Here is a 20,531-nt window from a genome sequence, read left to right on the forward strand (position 1 = left end):
ACCAATTTTGGATTTATCTATCCTCAACACTTATCTGGACATTCCCAAGTTCAAAATGTTGACGTTACAACAGCTTTTACCTCTGCTGGGCAAAGATCACTGGATGGTAACTTTAGATCTCAAGGAAGCTTACCTTCATGTGCCTATAAGACTAAGTTGCAGAAAGTATCTGTGTTTTCGAGCTGGAAATTCTCATTATCAGTTCTCTGCATTGCCCTTTGGCTTATCTACTGCCCAGAGTATTCACAAAGGTTCTGGCTCCAGTGATAGCTTACTTCAGGCTAAAAGGAATTCAAATCTATCCTTACTTGGACGACTGCCTGATTCTGGCTCAAGAAAAGGAAGACCTTCTACAGCATTTGGAATATGTCATAGCAGTGCTAAGATGCCTAGGGTATTCTGTGAACGAAATAAAGTCCAGTCTAGTACCCTCTCAAGACATGTGCTTTCTGGGTGTGAGACTGAATACAGCAGCCCAGATGGCCTTTTAACCCCGGACAAACAAAAGAATCTTTCCAGTTACTTCCATCATCTATCTCTTCAGTCCGGGCTGACTGCAAGGACAGTCCTTCAAGCCTTAGGGTTCATGGCATCTTGTATTCTGGTGCTTCCCAATGCCAAACTGCATATGAGGAAGCTGCAATGGTATCTCAAAATGTATGGACACAGCACTGCCAGGATTTGGACACTGTCATTCAAATAATACCTTGCATTCAAAAAGAATTTTTGTGGTGGGCTCAGGAATGTCACCTAAACAAGGGACTCTCTGTGACCCGGCCAGAGGCGAGTCAGATTTTAACTACAGATGCCTCGGACATTGCTTGGGGAGCTCATCTAAATGGAAAGTGGATACAAGACAAGTGGCCTGCCAGACTACAGCATCTACATATCAACATGAAGGAGATGTTAGCAGTCCAGTTTGCATTAATGGCTTTCAAGGAGTTACTTCTTCCAGGGCAGGTGTTGATTCTAACAGACAACACAACTGTCATGTGGTACATCAACAAACAAGGGGGAACACATTCTTATCCTCTATGCAGGCAAGCAATGATTTTATGGGAGACTGCACTCAGCTTGCAACTAACTCTTCAGGCAAGGTTTCTGCCGAGCACAGAACTCCTTAGCAGATGTGTTAAGCAGACAAATCATGGATCCCCACGAGTGGAAACTGGATCTTCATGTATTTCAGAAATTGACAGTGTCATGGGGAACTCCAGACATAGATCTGTTCGCTTCTCCACTAAACCACCAGCTGCCAAAGTTTTGCACAAAGGGGTTTCATCACACAGCTTGGAAAGTGGATGCTCTTTCTTTCAGTTGGAAAAATCTTCATGTGTATGCCTTTCCACCTCTGCCTCTTCTCCCAAAGGTGCTCCTAAAGGTCAGACAAGACAAGCCAAGGATGATTTTAATAGCTCCAGATTGGCCTCGGCAACACTGGTACCCATTACTGAGGAGTCTGGTAAGGAAGCCTCCATGGCCTTTACCTTTGATTCCACACCTGTTATCTCAGAAGGACGGTCACCTGCTCAATGTCAAGCTTCACTCTCTTCATCTAACAGCCTGGCATATTCTGTTTTGAAACACAGCAGGTCTCAACTTCCTCAACAAGTTTTAAATGTGATTATGGAAGCCAGAAGACCTAGTACAAGGAAAGTGTACGCAGAAAAATGGAAGAGATTTTTATTTTGGAGTGCAGCAAAGAATTTGGAGATTTCTGAGCCTAATCTGAGTGTGGCTCTTCAATATCTTACTGAGTTATTGGACAAAGGTTTGTCTTTCTCTTCCATTAAGATTCATGCTGCAGCAATTTCAGCTCACTATGATTGTGACCCACCATTGTTTTCGCATCCTTTGTTCAAGCAGTTTCTTAGAGGGGCAAAGAATATAAGACCCCCACGTAGAGCTCCTACTCCTGCTTGGGATCGCAATTTTGTGTTGGAGAAACTTACTCTACAACCTTTGAGCCTCATGGCTACTGCTGAATTGAAATACTTATCATGGAAGACTGCTTTTCTGTTGGCTATTACTTCTGCAAGAAGGGTTTCTGAATTGCAGGCCCTTATGGCAGTAGAGCCCTTTTTGATTTTCCATAAGGATAGGGTATCATTACGCACTAATCCTTCCTTTATGCCTAAGGTGGTTTCTAGTGTGGCTTTAAACCAAACTATTCATTTGCCTACTTTCTATGCAGATCCCCAAAATAAGGGGGAAAAGATTTTGCACACTTTAGATGTACATAGGCAGTTGCGTTATTATTTAAGCAGGACTAAGGATTTCAGGCAGTCTCAGCAGTTGTTTGTTTCTTTTGCTTTGAGTTCTCAGGGCAAGCCTGTGTCTAAGCAAACTATTTCTAAGTGGATTGGGTTTTGCATTTCATTTTGTTATTCCCATCATGGCAAGGAGATTCCAGCTGGGATTAGGCCTCATTCCACTAGGGCTACTGCCACTTCAACAGCATTTCTAAGGGGTGGCAACTAAGGATATTTTGGAGGCAGCTACTTGGAGTTCAGTGCATACTTTCTCTAAGCATTACCACCTTCCTCTCTACTCTAAATCTAGGGCTGGTTTTGCCACAGCTATTTTGCAAGGCATGTTGACAGCTCCTGCTTCTTTATGATTTGCCAGCCTCCCTTACCTCTGCTTTGGGATTCTACCCAATGGTTAGGACTGCAGCAATGTGGAATGAAGAACATAGTACAGTTTTGTACCTACCATAAATGTAGATGTTCGAGGATCCACATTGCTGCAGTCCAATTTACCCTCCCTCCTTCCCCTCTGTGTTTAGGGGTGGTGGTGTGGGTTAGGCTATATTCTTGTAATTTTGTATATATTGTACATATGTTTGGTACAGGGCTTTTTGGTGTTTTTGGTGTGGGCCTTGTCTTTTTGGGGTCTTCTGACATCTGGGGCAAGAAAAGACTGAGGATATGACGTCGGTCATGCGCATTAGTACCCTGACGTCCTGACATCAGTCTAATGCGCCTTGACCGACGTCAGCCATATACTTTGGTATTCGGGCCGACTGGACAGCGGACTACCCAATGGTTAGGACTGCAGCAATGTGGATCCTCGAACATCTACATTTATGGTAGGTACAAAACTGTACTTTCGCTTCCCTTATTGCCCATGTAGAGCACATTAAATCACTACAGAACCAATGTATCACATTCTTCTTCAGTCCAAGTTGCGATGCACATTAGTAAAAACTCAGTGATAGCAGTGCTGTGCGTCTGTCCTACAGTGCAGTACCATTGAAACATAATTCACCAGTTCTTCTGGTTTAGTCTCTCCTTCACGATTCTGAGCAGCCATATTCTCCATAAACAACAATAAGAACCTGCTTCTGGTGGAGTTCTGACCACTCTGTGTAGCCTGACCATAAAATAAGCTAAGTGTTTTAGGGCTCGGTGGAAGTAATCTGTGACTGATTAATAGAAAGAATTCTTACCGTGCCACAGCCTACTACATATAGTTGGTTAGTGATGTGTTGAAAGAGACCCCTGTTCAACCCATGTTACTATACCGTAACTAGACACCAGCTGTATAGGAAGTGCATTTTGGTGGATATTGTGCTACTGTACTTATTCAGCGGCTAGTTGTGGTGGTAAAGGTGGGTGTGGAGCTAAATTGTCTGGTACATATGACAATACATATGACAAGAGTATCTTGGATTTGTAAATGGGGTTCTGTTGTTGAAAAGCTGTGCATAAACCAAGATCAGACTTCTTGTGGGGGAGGGGGTTAAGGTTAGTAGACCACCAGGATTGGGGATGGTTATGTAGGACATGTAGGACTGAATGTTGATTTGGAGGAAGTGTCATTAGAATTGGAGTGGTCATTATTCCTTTTTGCAAACCACTAGCTATCAACCAGTATGATAAAACTTTACACATCACTAGAACCAAGACGATTTTCATTTTAATCGGTAATCTGTTTGAGGAGGAAGAGCTGAAGCAGTGGCATATTCTTGCCTTCCTGGTAGCATTTACTGAGTGGCAGTACACCAGTACAACTTATGCACATCTGTACAGTGTGTCCTTGTATACTGCATGCATATGTGCTCATTTGCATACTCTTGTCCTGTGAACTCCATACCCAGCAGCAGTGCAGATTACACTCCTAGTGCTGCTGTGCTGTGTGTAAGATGGTATCTTTAGCATGCAGTAGTACAGTTGTCCACACATGACACATTCCTGTGGCTGCCCTTATCCAGCATGCTAATGGGTGAAATGTCCCTGACAAGTGCTGCACAGTGAGACATAGTTTGCTAATCATGTTATCCTGTTCCTCTGCAAACTCTAACTTAAGATACACAGAAGTAATTAAGATGGCTGTGTGGGGAACAGGGGTAATACACTGACAGCATCCCAGGTGAGCTAGAATTGGTCAGTGATCTGACCACTAAATGAGCCAGCAGGGAAGTGAGGGAATGAACAGCCAATACTGGTCATTATTTCTGGGGAGGAGAGAGGTGAACTGGTTCAGTGCTATCTTGACACCTTTTGGAAGAATTATGTGAAAAACATGAAGCATATGGGCCAGAGACATAGCATGTGTTATAATGTTCAGGGTCTTTGTATGGAAACTTGTATGCACACTAGGGTATAACAGACCCTTGTGGCAGTGATAACGCCAACTGTTGAAAACAGGGTTAGGGCTTAACAGCAAAAACTCTCTCTAGCCATAAGTGGCAATCCATTCGACACTCAAATCTCACCTCTCCACTACTTAGACAAAAGAAAGGCTGTCAGTAGGCATTCCCATGCAGTAACATACAGTGCTCATGCAAGGCAGGGTGGGTGAACAGTTTAGTCTGCAGTGTTCTTAATGGGGCATGCGGATCACAACTGGGAAGGAATGCAACAATTGCGCACATCTTTGTTCATTTTGTGTCAACATTGAAAGCTGTGCTTATCTGGTGTCAGGAAAGGTGCATCTGAATTTTGACTTTTTTGTGTGTTTTTAAAGATGTTTAATTGCTTTCCTTTCTCCATAGCAGCTGAAGTTTATGCACACGTCACATCAATTTCTTTTACTAAGTAGTCCTCCTGCCAAGGAGGCTCGCTTTCGCACTGCCAAGAAACTCTACGGAAGCACCTTTGCCTTTCAGTAAGTTCCTGGTTATATTAGATATGTTACATCTTTGATAATTATTCTGTGTCATCATACAAAGTAGCTTAAAAAATACTTTGTAACACATCTGTAGACTTTGTTTTATAGTCAACTGATTATTAAGTTTAGCCAACTACTGATTGTTAACCACATTAGGCTAATGGATTATTTATTAAAGGGAGCAGTTATTATTATTAATTAAATACAAAAGTACATTTTGCCATGAGTAAGTTAATTTTTAAATTACGTAGTTTAAAATAACAATAACTCACAATAGTTGGATTTTCTAAACTGCTTGTAAAGTTATCATTTAGTAGCTGAAGTAATATTGTGGCTAGCTACATGCATCTGTGTATATATATATATATATATATATATATATATATATATATATATATGTACACATTATATGTTTAGCATATGAAAGTTCAGTGATTGTCACTTTGTCAGTCAAATATTCTTTCATATAACACAAACACACTGAACAACATTTGTGAAAACTAGAAAACTGTTTTTTCTACCCACAAGCACCAGGCAGGGAGATGAATACCATGCACTCAACACATACATAGGATAATCAGATCCAAAGTCACACTGTCTTGTGAAAGGAAGACCCCCCTTCCCCTACACAAGTGCTTGCGCAAACACATACACACACTATAGTGGCCTTCATCAGTGACAGTGGAGTTCAATTCCTTTTGAAAAAAGTCAGATTTTCTCCAGTATACTTTTGGTTCTTAACAAAGCCCTGTTAGAGTGGCATAAAGAAAATGTATACCTAAGCAAAGCCTTATGGTTAACCATAATTGTGATGTCATCAAGCTGATCTAAGACTGCTTTCAGTTGTATTGCTTGTTTCACTTGAATTATTATGTTTTTGCTTCATTCCTTCACTCTTGTTGTTGGATGACTGCCTGGACCCTCACCATACAGTTGCTGTGTAGCCCTCATATAGGCCACTGTGAGGGGGTATTCCTTTATACTGTATCCCCAGTGTGTTTCTGCTCACACACAAGGGGTGGGCATGCACTGGGCTGATGTGAAGCTATTTTCTACCTCTGCTGGTAAGGTAAGCCTCAAAAGCCCACAGACTTATAAGCAGATGCACTGTTTTCTTTTCCTGGTATCCATCTGAAATCTGAGTAGGTAACTGGGTTCATAGGTAGGTACTAGGCTATATGCCCAAGGGCATTTATAAGCCTAGCCAGAGTGTGTCAGCTTTCACTGTCCCATTGATTAATTAACTGAGCCTATGTCAAGAAGAGCCAATGAAGTGATCCCAGGGGTGTATTTTCTGTTGCCCATCCACTCATCAAGGTTTTTCTTGAAGAGTGTTAGTGAGGGGCTCTGCCTAATGTAGTTAGGAATTTTGTTTCAAAGCATGGGGAGTCTCTGTGTCAGGAATCTATCCCTCTAGCATGTTCTATTTATTGTTGTGGCGAGGTTTAGCTCACTAGAGCGAGTGGCTCGCAGTGACTTGGATTTCTTTAGGTGGAGCATGTCCATCAATTCTGAGTTGGACATGGCTTTGTAAGTCAGGCAGAGATCACCTCTGAGTAAGCGGTATGCCACTGAGTACAGCCGGAGTTTTTCCAGTCGGGCTGCATAGGACATATGTTTGAGGCCAGTAATCCTCTTGGTGAGGTATTTTTGTGGTCTTTCCAGCTGTTGGAAGTGTCTTGTGAGGTACATCCCAAATGGGGCATTGTACTCTATGATGGGTCTGATGAGTGACGAATAGATGGGCACTATAACCTCTTTATTTCTAGATGCGAACCCTTTAGTAATTAGATGGGCCACATAGAAGGATTTCCTAACTACTTTGGCAATATGATTGTCAAAGGAGAGATTACTATCTACCTGGGTCCCCAGATCTCTTATTACCTCTTCTGTATTAAGGGAGCTGCCACCTATGTGGTAATTCATGGGCATTTTGTTTTTCCCAAACGGGATGACTCTGCATTTTTTGGCATTTAGCTTGAGACCATGACTATGACAGCAGGCGCCCATCTCAGTAAGGCCCTTTTGGAGAATGTCCATGTCAGCCAGAGAGTCAATTATGGCTCCCAGTTTGCAGTCATCGGTGAACTTGGTTAGCCATAATCCTCCTGTGTTTGCCTGTACTTCTGAGAAGTATATGCCGAACAGTAGGGGTCCCAGGACCGGGCCTTGTGGGACACCACTTGTGACTGGCTTAGAGTCAGACCTGGAGCCTACTATTCTTACTGTGTGAGTTCTGTCTGTAAGCCAGTTGGCAACCCATCTTGTGACGTAGGGGGTTATGTTCAGGCTGTTGAGTTTTTCTATAATTCCTGAGTGGGGAATGGTGTCAAAAGCCTTGGCAAGGTCAAGATAGGCTGTGTGAACCACCTTCCCCTCATCTATGGCCTTGGTGACTGTCTCGAAGAAGTCAACCAGGTTTAGTAGGTATGATCTGCCCTTAACAAAGCTGAACTGGGTTGGGTCAAGTGTTTGGAGGTTCCCAATGTCTTTGTTAATGGTTCCATGATGATGCGCTCCGTAGCCTTGTGGACCAGGCTAGTTGGGCTTATGGGGCAATAGTTACCTGGGTGAGTTGTGGCCCCTCCTTTGTGGAGTGGAATAACCATTGCTGTGCACCATTCTATGGGCACATAGCCTGTGGAGAGGCTGAGGTTGAGCAGTGTGTTTAGGTAGGGGGTTAGTTCATTCTGTAGTTCATGCAAGACGCAGCCTGGGACACCATCTGGCCCCACTGATGCTGTGCTTTTGGCTTTTGAAAGGGCTGTTTTCACCTGTGCATCTGTGATTTCCGGGACACTACACTTTTCCGGTATTGTTGTGAGCCCTTTTGGGGATGAGAGGGGGGTGAAGTTTGCACTGAATCTATCTGCCAGGATGTTGGCAATATCAGTAGGTTCAGTATATTTTATGCACTAGCTCAGAGCATATCTGCTAATTGCCACTTAGATTCTTGACATAGCTAAAGAAGGCTTTGTGGTTATCTTTCGAATACTTGGCTATTTTTCTTTCCAAGTTAGCCTTGGATGATTTTATGAGGGACCTTAGTTTCTTACTGATACTGATCAGGGATGTCTTTCCTTCTTGAGATTTACTTTTTTTCTGAACTAGTTTCCGCCTTCTATTGTATAGCCTGTTTATGGCAGGGGTCCACCAGACTGGTTTCCTTCTCTTAGGGGAGTGAGTATTGGTTTTGCTAAGGATGGCATGATCCATGCATCCTTGTAGGTGCTCATAGAGTGCATTTGTAAAGGTTCTTGCATCTTGGACACTGTTATCCTTTAGCGTGTGGGCTGTGAAACTTACCACCTCTGTCTTAAGTAAGGTGAAGTTTGCTATAGAAAACATTTTCACTGTGGTTTCCTTGGTTTGGGGTGGTGGTGTGGTGCGGACATCCAGAGTGATTAGTTTATGGTCTGATCTAACCAGTGACGGGTTGGCCTCCGGTGCGGAACACCTGCCGCCCACGTTGGTGATAACCAGGTCCAATATGTTTTCACCTCTGGTAAGGGAGTTTACCAGCTGATCCAGGGCATTTGAGTTGATAAATTCCAGGAAGTGCTGGACCTGGGAGTTTGTACTTGAGTAGTTTTCCCAGCTAACAGTAGGGTAATTAAAATTGCCCAATATCTGTTCGGTAGGACCTTCATGTTTTCCACTGTCTCCAGAAAGGTTGAGTGGTAGTCCTGGGTCATGGAGGGTGATCTGTAGCACGCCACAATTTGCATTGCAGATTTGCCCAATGTTAGTTGCACATGGATGATCTAAGAGGTATCATACTGTGCCACTAACCTGGAGGTGTAGGTATCCTTGATGAATATGGATACACCCCCTCCTTTTGTGTTTCACTCCATGTTCTGTGGCCGAAATGTGTGGTATGAGTTGTAGCCCGGTAGTGCTGGGGTGCTCTGTGGAGCCTTGAACCAGGTTTCAGTTACTGCACAGATGTTGACGTTCTCTATACTGAGGAGTGCCTAGAGTGCGTGCATTTTGACATTTAAACTCCTGGTGTTGAGTAGCATAACCCTCATTTTTTTATTTGTGCTGTTTACGGAGGTGGGTTTGACTTTTGAGCCTTGCCTAAAAAAGGCATTATGGGGGTAGCAAGAGCCTTGGCCAGTATTCGAAAGCCTAGGCGTGACAGGTGCAAGCCGGCTCTTGTGAAGCAATGAGGCTTGTCGAGCATGTCGTCCCAGGCTGACAGACACTGGATCTCCTTTGTTCAGTGAGCCATTGAGGAACAAGCAGGCAGTGCCTCATCCTTCTCATCCTATCCTTGTCAGCGTCTCCAGAGTTTGGACCTGTAATTCAGCCACATTGCCTCGGTCATTGTCAGAGCTTTATCTATGCGTACCACAGAAACATCTGTTCTGCTTATCCTTGGCACTGAATGTCTTATAGTGCTTTTATACGTTTGTTCTTCTTTGAAGACCAGTAGTTAGATTAGATGAGTAATCCCTTCTGGATCACTAAATGTCATAATTCAATTCAGTATCATTTTTGTGAAATCAGTCTCACTTCTGAAACCATCCCTAATAATTTCTTTCAATTTAGAAGTCTATCAAGCTGATCAGTCTCTGCTATACATGTCATGTCACTGAAGGGTTGTAAAAATTACATACTATTCCAGATGGAACCAACATAACAACCTGTATTTCAATGTATAATGTAGTTGCAGATTTCCTTTAACTGCATACCATTATGTAAACTATTTCCTTTAACTGCATACCATTATGTAAACTATTTCCTTTAACTGCATACCATTATGTAAACTATTTCCTTTAACTGCATACCATTATGTAAACTATTTCCTTTAACTGCATACCATTATGTAAACTATTTCCTTTAACTGCATACCATTATGTAAACTCTTATGTAGTCATAGCCACAGGCTTGCTGTTTCCTGAAATGTTTCTGAAGGTTCTAGAGTGTGTTTGTGTCAGCCTTGGGTATCTGTTGCACATCGCACTGCAGTTAGCTTTATTTAGGAGTTCCACCACTTCATGTCAGCATTGGTCAGTATATCTCTATGCTGCTTGTAGTTAACAGGGACAAAGCTCATGCTACAAGTCAGTATAGAAGAGTAATAAAGGTAGACATGCTGTTTGTTAGTTTGGTAACAGTACGGTTCATAGAAGATCAGGCCAGTGAAACATTATTCTTCAAGCTCACCATTCCGAAAAATACTGTTGCATTAGAGGTAACTTTTTTTTTTTTTTTATCTCAGACTTATTCAGCCAGGAATTTCATATACCTGCAACAGCCTCAGAGTTGATAATGTTTAATATCAGGGTGCAGATGTGGAGCTGTTATGTACAAGAGGTGGATGGAGCTGTGCCCCCAGCAGATGAGTTTGAAAAACAATGCTTCAGTGAGGGAGGATGCAATAAGCAGTCATATATCTTCCTAATCTCTGTACCTTGCATCCACCACTGGTTTGTTCCTGTACTGCAAAGAAGTTTAAACGGCATATATTATTTTCTGTAATTAAAGCACTACATGTGCAGATTGTAGGAACAAAAGTGATTATCAGGTACAGACTGTTGTGTGCACAGAGAACATGGGTTCCTTTTAAAGGAGCACCTTCTAGAAATGAAAAAAAAAAAATACCTTCCCCTCTGTAAGTACAGATGAATATTTAACCCCCAAAATGTGGATTTGTGATGAAAGGAGTTCCAGTGACTAGAAAGAGGGGAGAATAATGTACACCATGGAAGTAAAAGCAGGTAAAATTCTACTAGTACTCATAGGCCTCCACATGGAAATGAGTGAATATAAAATAGTTCTTGAAATACAGAAGCAAGATTTACAGAAAAATATGGATGATATAATAAAGGTTTAGAAAGGAGTGCAAGAAGACAATGCTGCTTTATGAGAGTAATTTGCTAAAATAAATTTTAAATGATACAGTAAAATACTGTAAAGAAAAATAGGCAAGATGCATAGTAGATTGTGAAGATAAAGCAGGTACAAGCACAGTTTTGAGACTTTTGAGACTGACATTCGAAAGTGTAGTTATAAAAATATGATTGATGTTATGTGTGTACATGTGCACGCATGTATTTAAAAAATAAAAAATAAAAGTATTTCTTCTTTTAAACTGTTGTAAACAGTTGCTACAGTTTACACCTGCCAGTACAGAGAAATTCAGTGTACATGTTGTAGTCTAAAAAACAAAAAACAAAATAACACATTTCTTTTTAAACTGTAGTGAACTGCTTTCTACAAATGTAGCTAAGGCACTCATATTTTAGTTTTCTTTAAAAGTTCTGTTTAAACTGTATTAAACTGCTTGCTACAAATGTAGAAAACAGTCGCTACAGTTTATATCCTTCCTGGCTGCATGGAGCGCTACAGCACTCAAGTTTTAGTTTTAAAAAATTATATATATATATATATATATATATATATATATATATATATATATATATATATTTTTTTTTTTTTTAACTTTTAAATTGTAGCATACTGCTTGCTACAATTTAGAAAACTCAGGGAGTGCTACAGTGCTCAGGTTTGACCACAAATACAATACCAGCTTTTAAAAAATGGTATTGCATTAAAGACCAATTGGGAACAGCTAATCATGCCTCCAACACTTTGCGCTCGGGGCATTTACCCCTCTCACCACACCCTAGTTATGTTACTATTATTCATTATTTGTTTAATTATCCTGCTACAGACTACTCATTTTTATGACACAAGTTTGTTTTTCATCTTGATTTTTTATGATACAACAGCAGCAAGTATTTTTACTTTGATTTGCTTTTACTGCATTGTATGTTGTCCTAATGTAGTATTACCTGAGTAGTTTTATTTTATTTGCAAAGTTGGTAAAAGATTAAATGCTGCTCTAGAAATCAGTTTTCTTTTAGCCCAATTTCACTAAAGTGCAATCCTGTCTTTAGTTTGTAGTTAATTATCCCATTTAGGATGAGTTCTATGTGTGTATTTAGGCATTTCAGTATGGCCTGTGTTTCACTTTGTATTTCTGTCTGTAATATAAGCTTGTTCTCTTAATGTTATCCTCTGTGCTGGAGGTATGGTTACTGCAGTCTGTGCTGTTACTTAGACCCACATTGTATAGTTTGTGCACCAGGTTACTCTTACTGAATTTTCTTTTAGAAAAAATGGTTTGTATTAATATTCTGCCACATTTATCTGCCAAAATGGTGGGACACAGCTTTGATAAAGTTTTTTCCCATTGCTATGCAGCTGTTATATATTACCTACTTGCCTTCATTTCTTTTTGAATGTGTGTAACGAGGAGTCATTGAGTACAGAGGTGGCACATGTTTTGGTTTCACTTGCCCATTTGGGGTAGGGGAGTTCTAACATTTATGATCAGTCATCATATTTGGTTGAAATCTTCTGGAGACTGCATTGTGATCTGCCTCCTTTGATTACATAGGGTTTTAATTTTCTATCATCAGCATCAGTTTATAAGGATTCTGTAAATGGAATTGCAGCAAACCAGAACATAAGAAAAAAGTCAACAATGCACAATGTCGGCTTTACCAGTAAATGAAAATAAAGCATTATCAGAGAACTAAGGCCTCTGTGCTCCCCACACTACCACATATCTAAAATATACCAACATCAAGACTGAACAGGCTTGGAGTTAAGGGAAAACATGCATATCCACATAGTTCTGTGATCTTACTGTTAACAATCGGAGTTCTTTGATTGTAATGATAATTGATTGAATGTAACCCCTTCATAATGATATATGCTGTAATCAAATCCATTTATCCTAATTTGTTATTAGATGGAACCTGATCTTCATATTAGTCTGCAGTATTTGTTCTCTCTTTCTCTCCTGGACACACTTCCCTTCTCCATGATCCTGAAACATATCTGACTCCTTAGCTAGTATCTAGTCAGCCACCTTGTGTCTGGACATACTTTACTGTGTCACAATATTTTCTGAGCTCACTGCAGGCTTCCCAGGCCTGTTCAATGGAACTTCTGTATCATCTAGCACTACTCTGTTTCTGTCACTTCACTTTTATTTGTTTATAAGGATGCAGTCCTTAGCCAAAGGCATTGCACAGGATTCTTTTTTTTTTACCTAACAATCTGCTTGTTCTGCAGATTGCATTCTCATGTAACTAAACAATGAAGTAGAATGCCTGCTAAGGAACACTTTACATTCACTTGTACAGCCAGGATACAGGAATAAGGAATCTGTTGTTGAACATGAGCGTCTGACCCGTGTTGTCAAGAGAATTTTTGCACAGATCCGCAGACCTGATCAAAAACCCTGTATACCACTGTGAATTGCATACAAACCCTTTCTGATTCATAAAAGTTAGTATATAATGGAACAAAATCTGGCATAAACCCCAGGTCCATTGTAGTAACACTGTGACCTAACTAGTGCTACCCTATGTTAATGAGCCCAACCCCTACTTGTGCACTGGCCATCAGTCCTGAACCATGACAGTACCCAGTGGGAGGGAACCAGAGAACCTAGCAAAAACCCATGCATATACATGGATGATGTGCAGATATCACACATACACAAAAAATACTGAAGTGAAAAAAATCAAGAACAGTGCAGTCCTATAAGTGACATCCAGACCTGCACATTATTTGTTTTGCTAAGAAACAGTTTGATGATTAATAATTTGCCTAATTGGTGCCATTCTTGTTTATCTAAGACAATTTATTTCCGTCTTTAAAATTTATTCAGGTCTCCTTTTAAGAACAATGTCATGCGATGATTGTCTTTCTAATCCTTGGAAATTTCTTTTCCATCTCAGGTTGACCAAGAATTTTATAAAGCAATTCTAGTTATGCTTTTCTAGATTGCGGAGAACTTGTGTCTTGTTTTAGTGCTATCCTATTCTGATTAGTTGCTTTCCATTTTGTCTTTTCATGAGAAAATTTACTGCTTGCTAGCGGACGGTTGACTGAAGCTCAGAATATCATCACTGTAAGGTTACCAACATCTTCTAATGGCAACTAGAGTTGTAGAGGAGTGAGATGTTGAGCATTGCTTTATCACTTTTTCCACCTCCCTGAGTTTGTGAGTACATAATTCAGGGTGTGTGGCTTTGCCTTCATGTCGAGGGGTACAAGAGGGGCTTGCTGTCTGCAAAAAAAAAAAAAAATGATATTTCTCTCTCTTTCTTTTTTTGATTTGAAACTGTAATTGTTACTGCTTTGAGTAGCACCTCCAAAAGTTTTAGATTCTTGGGATAAAATAATCATGTGTCAATTAAATAAGACATGATTATTCATAGTAAATTCCTTTACATAGGATGTTTAACAGTATTAATTTCTAAAAATTTCTCAAATTTCAGAGCAAGACAATTCAAGTGCTTTTGTTCTACCCTGACTGATTAATGGAATGCATTTTGCTATTCCATAGAACTATATAATTACCTATATGATATTTCTTAAGATTACTTATTTTCTCTAAACCTAAAATAACAAAAACAACCACAGGTACATAGAAGACATTTGGTATGTGTAGATAATATATATAAATTAGCTAGGTAAAAATGAGGTAGTCAACTGATGATGTAGTTTTGTAAAATGCCACCCTTTGATGATCTACTAAAGTATCTGATAATGGGAGTATGTCTTGGTATTGACATCTGTTTAATCTAATACGTTTTATTTGTGTCTGTTATATAAACAGATGGTTTACTCAAAATATGGACTGGATATGTGCTAAGTGAGAAATGTTAATTCAGTGGGATGGTGCTATTGTTTGGAGCATGTTTGATTTGCATTCAGTGGAATGGTGCTGTTGTTTGGACTGTGTTTGATTTGCATTCAGTGGAATGGTGCTGTTGTTTGGAGCATGTTTGATTTGCATTCAGTGGAATGGTGCTATTGTTTGGAGTGTGTTTGATTTGCATTCAGTGGAATGGTGCTGTTGTTTGGAGTGTGTTTGACTTGCATTCAATGGAATGGTGCTGTTGCTTGTAGTGTGTTTGATTTGCATTCAGTGGAATGGTGCTGTTGTTTGCAGTGTATTTGATTTGCATTCAGTGGAATGGTGCTATTGTTTGGAGTGTGTTTGATTTGCATTCAGTGGAATGGTGTTGTTGTTTGGAATGTGTTTGATTTGCATTCAGTGGAATGGTGCTGTTGTTTGGAGCGTGTTTGATTTGCATTCAGTGGAATGGTGCTATTGTTTGGAGTGTGTTTGATTTGCATTCAGTTGAATGGTGCTGTTGTTTGGAGTGTGTTTGATTTGCATTCAGTGGAATGGTGCTATTGTTTGGAGTGTGTTCGATTTGCATTCAGTGGAATGGTGCTATTGTTTGGAGTGTGTTTGATGTGGAATGATGCTATTGTTTGGAGTATGTTTGATTTGCATTCAGTGGAATGGTGCTGTTGTTTGGAGTGTGTTTGATTTGCATTCAGTGGAATGGTGCTATTGTTTGGAGTGTGTTTGATTTGCAGTATGAGTTGCTGAACAGATAAGCAGTTGTGTTTTAGTTAAGTTGTGGTCATGCTGTGTATTACTACAGCATAGTGGGCCTTCCAGGTAAGTGGCTGTTATGCTTTCTCTGCTGGTGTGTGACTGGGAAAATTGAAATAAGGGCATGGGTATGCAGGGGAGCTTTTCTCCCATACAAAAGATGCTATTTACATTTCTCTTTGCAAGTTTGATTAAAATGTATTTTTGCAATGAAAAATACAGTTTCAACCATTCAGTTGTGTTTGTGTAATAGTTGTTGTTAGAAACTTTGATATCATGACCCAAATCCTCTGAATGCTAGAGTTATTTGAGACCACTTCTACTTCTCCACTGTCCATATTTTTGCAGAATTTCCAAATATTTACCTTATATTCTTGATCTGTTCCTCATATAATGTATGGCTTTCTGGCAAATCAGTGAGGACTGAGTTCACTAAATAATGACCGACCTTTGAGTTTCAGACTTCATGTCCTTAAGAAAATGCAAGGTAACACAAAGTGTCTTGTTCTAGCATCTTTCTTAGTTTATAAGAGCAATGTTTAAAATGTATTCCTATTTTTGGGCCTCCCCACCACCATCAATATTTTTGGCTTTGCCTAGATTTCTTGTGCTGTCATGTTGAGAGGTATGGAATTTTTGATTGTATACAATCCTCTAATTGCCTGACTTTTGTACACTATAACATTTAGTCACTAAATCTGAAATATAAATAATTTAAAACTGATGCTGTAACCAAGATTCCCTAATGAAGTAATGGTATTCCTTAATTGCCCTTTAATTTTAATTATGCATGTGTGTTTTTAGATGATGATGGAAAACTAATTTAAAACTGATGCTGTAACCAAGATTCCCTAATGAAGTAATGGTATTCCTTAATTGCCCTTTAATTTTAATTATGCATGTGTGTTTTTAGATGATGGAGAAAAGCACTTTGTTTGCTGCACCAAAAACTACATATCGGTGAATTTTGTGTTTTTCCTTCATTAATATATTAATTATTTTTCTCTTTCTTGCTTTACCCATTGCAGTGGTTCCCATATTGAAAACTGGCACTCCATTTTACGCAATGGGCTAGTGAATGCATCCTATACCAAGTTACAGGTGAGCAGAGCAATGTGCCAGTGTATTGTATTATATTTCTATAGAGGACACTATGTTTAAAAAGGAATAGACATGTCTGAGTCTATAAAAGAGACTAGGTTAATTTAGATCCTTGTACCTTCTTACTGACATATTCTAAATTTGAAGCTGGAATACTGGGAAGGCATGCATTCAGCAGATATTATGCAAATGATTCTGAAGCTGTCCGAATCTGGTTTTATTGGGTACAAATGTTCAAGGCTCAGTATATCTCTTTTTTTGGATATTCTACTAGTTCAGTTAGAAGTTTGTATGAAAAGACTGTGGGTGAGGTGATGATTGTGCAGGTATGATTTAGACAAAAGCTGCTTGCTAAAGAATTTAGACATTAATAAGGTTTGGTAAACAAAATGTTCATGTATGCCATATTGGGTCTATATTAGAAGAACAAAATGACAAAAGATAGAATGCTCTTTCATCGACACGTAAAACCCAAAGTCTGAAAACAATGAAGTTACGGAACAGTGATTTTTTTTTCTCAGGGAAAAAGAAATCACTGTTCCAAAAAAAAAAACTTATAAAGACAAAATAAAGTAGGGGGCTTTGCCCCCCCCCCCCCACACACACACACCCTACTTGAATATACCAACTCCAAAATCACACCACAGTGGAGAAAACAGCAAAGTCCTGAGAACAGCCCAGCGATTTTTTTTCCCTGGGAAAAAAATTGCTGTTCTGTAATTTTGCTGTTTTCAGATTTTGGGTTTTACGTGTCGACAAAAGAGCGTTTGCTCTTTCGTCGCTTCGCTCTTCTAATATTGACCCGCCATATTATATGATTGGTAAAAACATGAGAACAGTAAGTTCTTTGAATCTGGGGTGGATAGTTAACATTATAAAATGTCAGTATTAAATATTATGCTAGTTTGAGCAGTAACATTATGATTATTTAACCTGCAGATTTTGAGCTTTTACATACAATTTATTAACTCTCGTCACAAATGTTGTATTGTATGTTAGCAAAATGTAACAATAGGTATGTCAACCTATTACTTGTGTGAAGGTTTCTAATTCACTAATGCTGGAAAGTCATATGTGTTATAAGTTATGTAGTAGAACTTGTTAGAGCAAAGAATGTTTTTCCGGACATTAAAGAATTTGTAGACACTGCACAAGACAGATGAATAATGTTTGTAATAATATTAAATGTTTTTGAGGGCCACACTACAGTAGACCATCTTGAAATGATTAGCTGAGTATTTGACCTTAATCATAATTTTTTTTTTATTGTCATTACTTTATCTGTTAGAGGTGAGTGAACTAGTCCCATCTTTGACCTCTTTCAGCTCTGATATGAGCCACAAAAACAGTAATATTGCTAGTTAGCTAGTTAGACTGACTGACAGACAGATTGACAGACTGATATTTTAGTGCAGCCAGTGAACAACTATGTGTTTAGGAGGTGGGAGAAAACCAGATTACTTGGAGAAAACTCACACAGATTTAGGGAGAGCATACAAAGTACAGTGACTACAGATTTTCAAGTCATGATGCTTAGCACTGAGAGGAAGAGATCTCTTCTCTAAGCTATCCTGCTGTCTCTTATATGAGTAAGGGCTTTGATCATGCCTTGGGGTAGAAGTTTCTGGTGAGAATGCAGTTGTGCAATAGACGTGCAAATTGGTAGGTGCATTGCTGATTAGCTCATAGGCAATAGGAGGGGTGCTGTTAAAAACAATTTGCAACAAACTCTCAAAGTGACAATGTTTCTGTTGTACAGCTGATGGTATTTAACATTTAAACTTGGTTATTAGAACATACAGCAAATTGGTTAAATTCCGTGATTATTGCTAAGAACAGGATAAATTATTCTTTCAAAGGACTTGAACTTTGAAATCAGATACACTCTTGAAGTGCTGAGTATATTTAATGTAGCAAAAGCAAGATACAAGAGGAAGGCCAAACTTTAAACTGCATGATACCGTTATTTACAAGCGGTCATGCGCAAACGATGAGGCCATAAAATTAAAGTCTGATGTGTAAAAAAAATAGAGTGCAATCATAATGTGCTCTGATGCCAAGTGTTCCATACGAGTTTGCTGTTCTTGATTGCATACCTTTTGTTGGCCTTAGTAATGTAAGCTATGAAGGTATATCTGGATCTGGAGACAGGATGATATTCAATAACCATCTCTGAATTTATTTAGAGTGAATGCGCTGAGTAACTTGGGTGATCACATGTAAATCCTGTAGTGAAATACGCAGTGGGATACAACAAGAAAGTGTAAATGAAATGAGTTAAAATGACCTGCATGGGTTTTTGACAAGGCATGTAATGCATAATGGGGCATGCCCCACAGTGAGTGCATTGACTGACTGCTGCTAGGCTAAAATGTTCCTAGCATTTGTGTCATTGCTTGTTGCTCATACTGCTGTTTCCTTGCAAGCTGCATGGGGCGGCCTACGGTAAAGGAATCTATCTCAGCCCCATCTCAAGCATCTCTTTTGGATATTCAGGTAAGGAGTTTTTCCTTCCTGTCATGCTGTTCTGCTTTTCTGCTCTGTGCTTTTTGTGCATTCATGTTGAAGTGAAGTAATTGTGGTGATTTTGCAGTTATGTTACTCGATTACCGATTATTTCCATTAGATGTATTATTATTAAGCAAATAGAGTTGTTGAGTTAATTATTGTATTTCCTGAATTATGTAAGCCACCTGGACTTGAGGCTTTGTATGAACCAGTAGGTGTAATCCAAAAAATTCTGTGCTTGGATCAAGAAAAGGTTGAATGAAGCAAAAGATACACCAATAATCTGTGTCATAAATCTTGCAAACTCAAAATACAAAACATTTGCTGGAGCTGTGGGTGTGTCACCATTTACTTTGCAGAACGTAAATGTGCAGATGAGCTCATTATACAAAAGCATGACATCTGTTGAAATGAATAGTAACCACAGGTTTATTTACAAGGCCTGACGTAGGCAATGTGCAGACTATGCCACCAGCAGTCCATTCCTGATGTTCTTCGTTCCCCATTGCTGCAGTCCTTACTATTGGGTATAGTCCGCGTCCAGTCGGCCCGAATACCAGAGTATAAGGCTGACGTCGGTCAGGGCGCATTAGACTGACGTCAGTACGTCAGGGTACTAATGCGCATGACCGACGTCATATCCTCAGTCTTTTTTGCCGCATGGTCCGATGCAGAAGCAGTTTTGCGAGTGCAGGTTGGCGTTCTGAAATATTTCCGAATCCGGAGTTTCAGACTGAAACAGAGTTGGCTAAGTACCCCGTTCCAGAACATTTTGGTTTTTTCTTGCCTCAGTATTTAACCGGATGTCAGAAAAAGTGAATAACTGTATTTCTTGTGGGAAACAGATACCTCATAGGGATTACCATACCTTGTGTATACCTTGTTTAGGGCCTGAGCACGACGTTGTTGGTTGCCGCTCTTGTGCTAGGTTTAACAAACGCACTATTAAGAGGAGGTTAGACTGTGCCAGGTTAGTGTTTGGGAAGCGTTGCAATTATAAAATGCCGTCGGATGCTCCGACGCCCGCTTCGTCCAAGAAGCGCAAGGACAAAACAGCGAAGCCTAGGGTTGATGAACCGGCAGTCCCGGACGTCGGTTCTTTGGAAGGCTCAGTGGAGCCAGAGGTTTTGCCAGGAGTTTCCATGGAGTCTCAGGCAGAAACTTTACAGTTACAGGATGTGCCTTCTCAGGAGGTAGGCCAGGCTGAGGGGGCTTCTCAGGTAACTGTTCTTCCCTCTCTTCCCAAGGTAGTTAGAGCCTCTCCTTCTGTTGCCAAAACTTCTTTGAGAGGTAGGCCTAGTTCAGCTTCAGTGGGGGCTTCTCCTAGCATTTCGGGTTCTGTACCTAAGAAACATATGCTTAAAAT

General features: G+C 39.9%; 1 protein-coding gene across 4 annotated transcripts in view; it reads left to right on the forward strand.

The window, feature by feature from the left end:
- The window catches only part of PARP6 (poly(ADP-ribose) polymerase family member 6), a 1,412,227-nt gene that overhangs the window by 1,053,862 nt on the left and 337,834 nt on the right, over window positions 1-20,531 (forward strand). For 2 of the 4 annotated variants that reach the window (XM_044077510.1, XM_044077511.1), the window contains 3 exons: window positions 5,000-5,112; window positions 16,585-16,657; window positions 19,084-19,153. In XM_044077510.1, coding sequence (XP_043933445.1) covers window positions 5,000-5,112; window positions 16,585-16,657; window positions 19,084-19,153 — 256 coding nt within the window. The remainder of the gene's footprint in view (window positions 1-4,999; window positions 5,113-16,584; window positions 16,658-19,083; window positions 19,154-20,531) is intronic. The other 2 variants (XM_044077512.1, XM_044077513.1) reach the window with 2 other exon arrangements.

Source organism: Protopterus annectens, chromosome 7.part0, assembly GCF_019279795.1.
Source record: "Protopterus annectens isolate FY-2018-M chromosome 7.part0, PAN1.0, whole genome shotgun sequence".
Taxonomy (NCBI): domain Eukaryota; kingdom Metazoa; phylum Chordata; order Ceratodontiformes; family Protopteridae; genus Protopterus; species Protopterus annectens.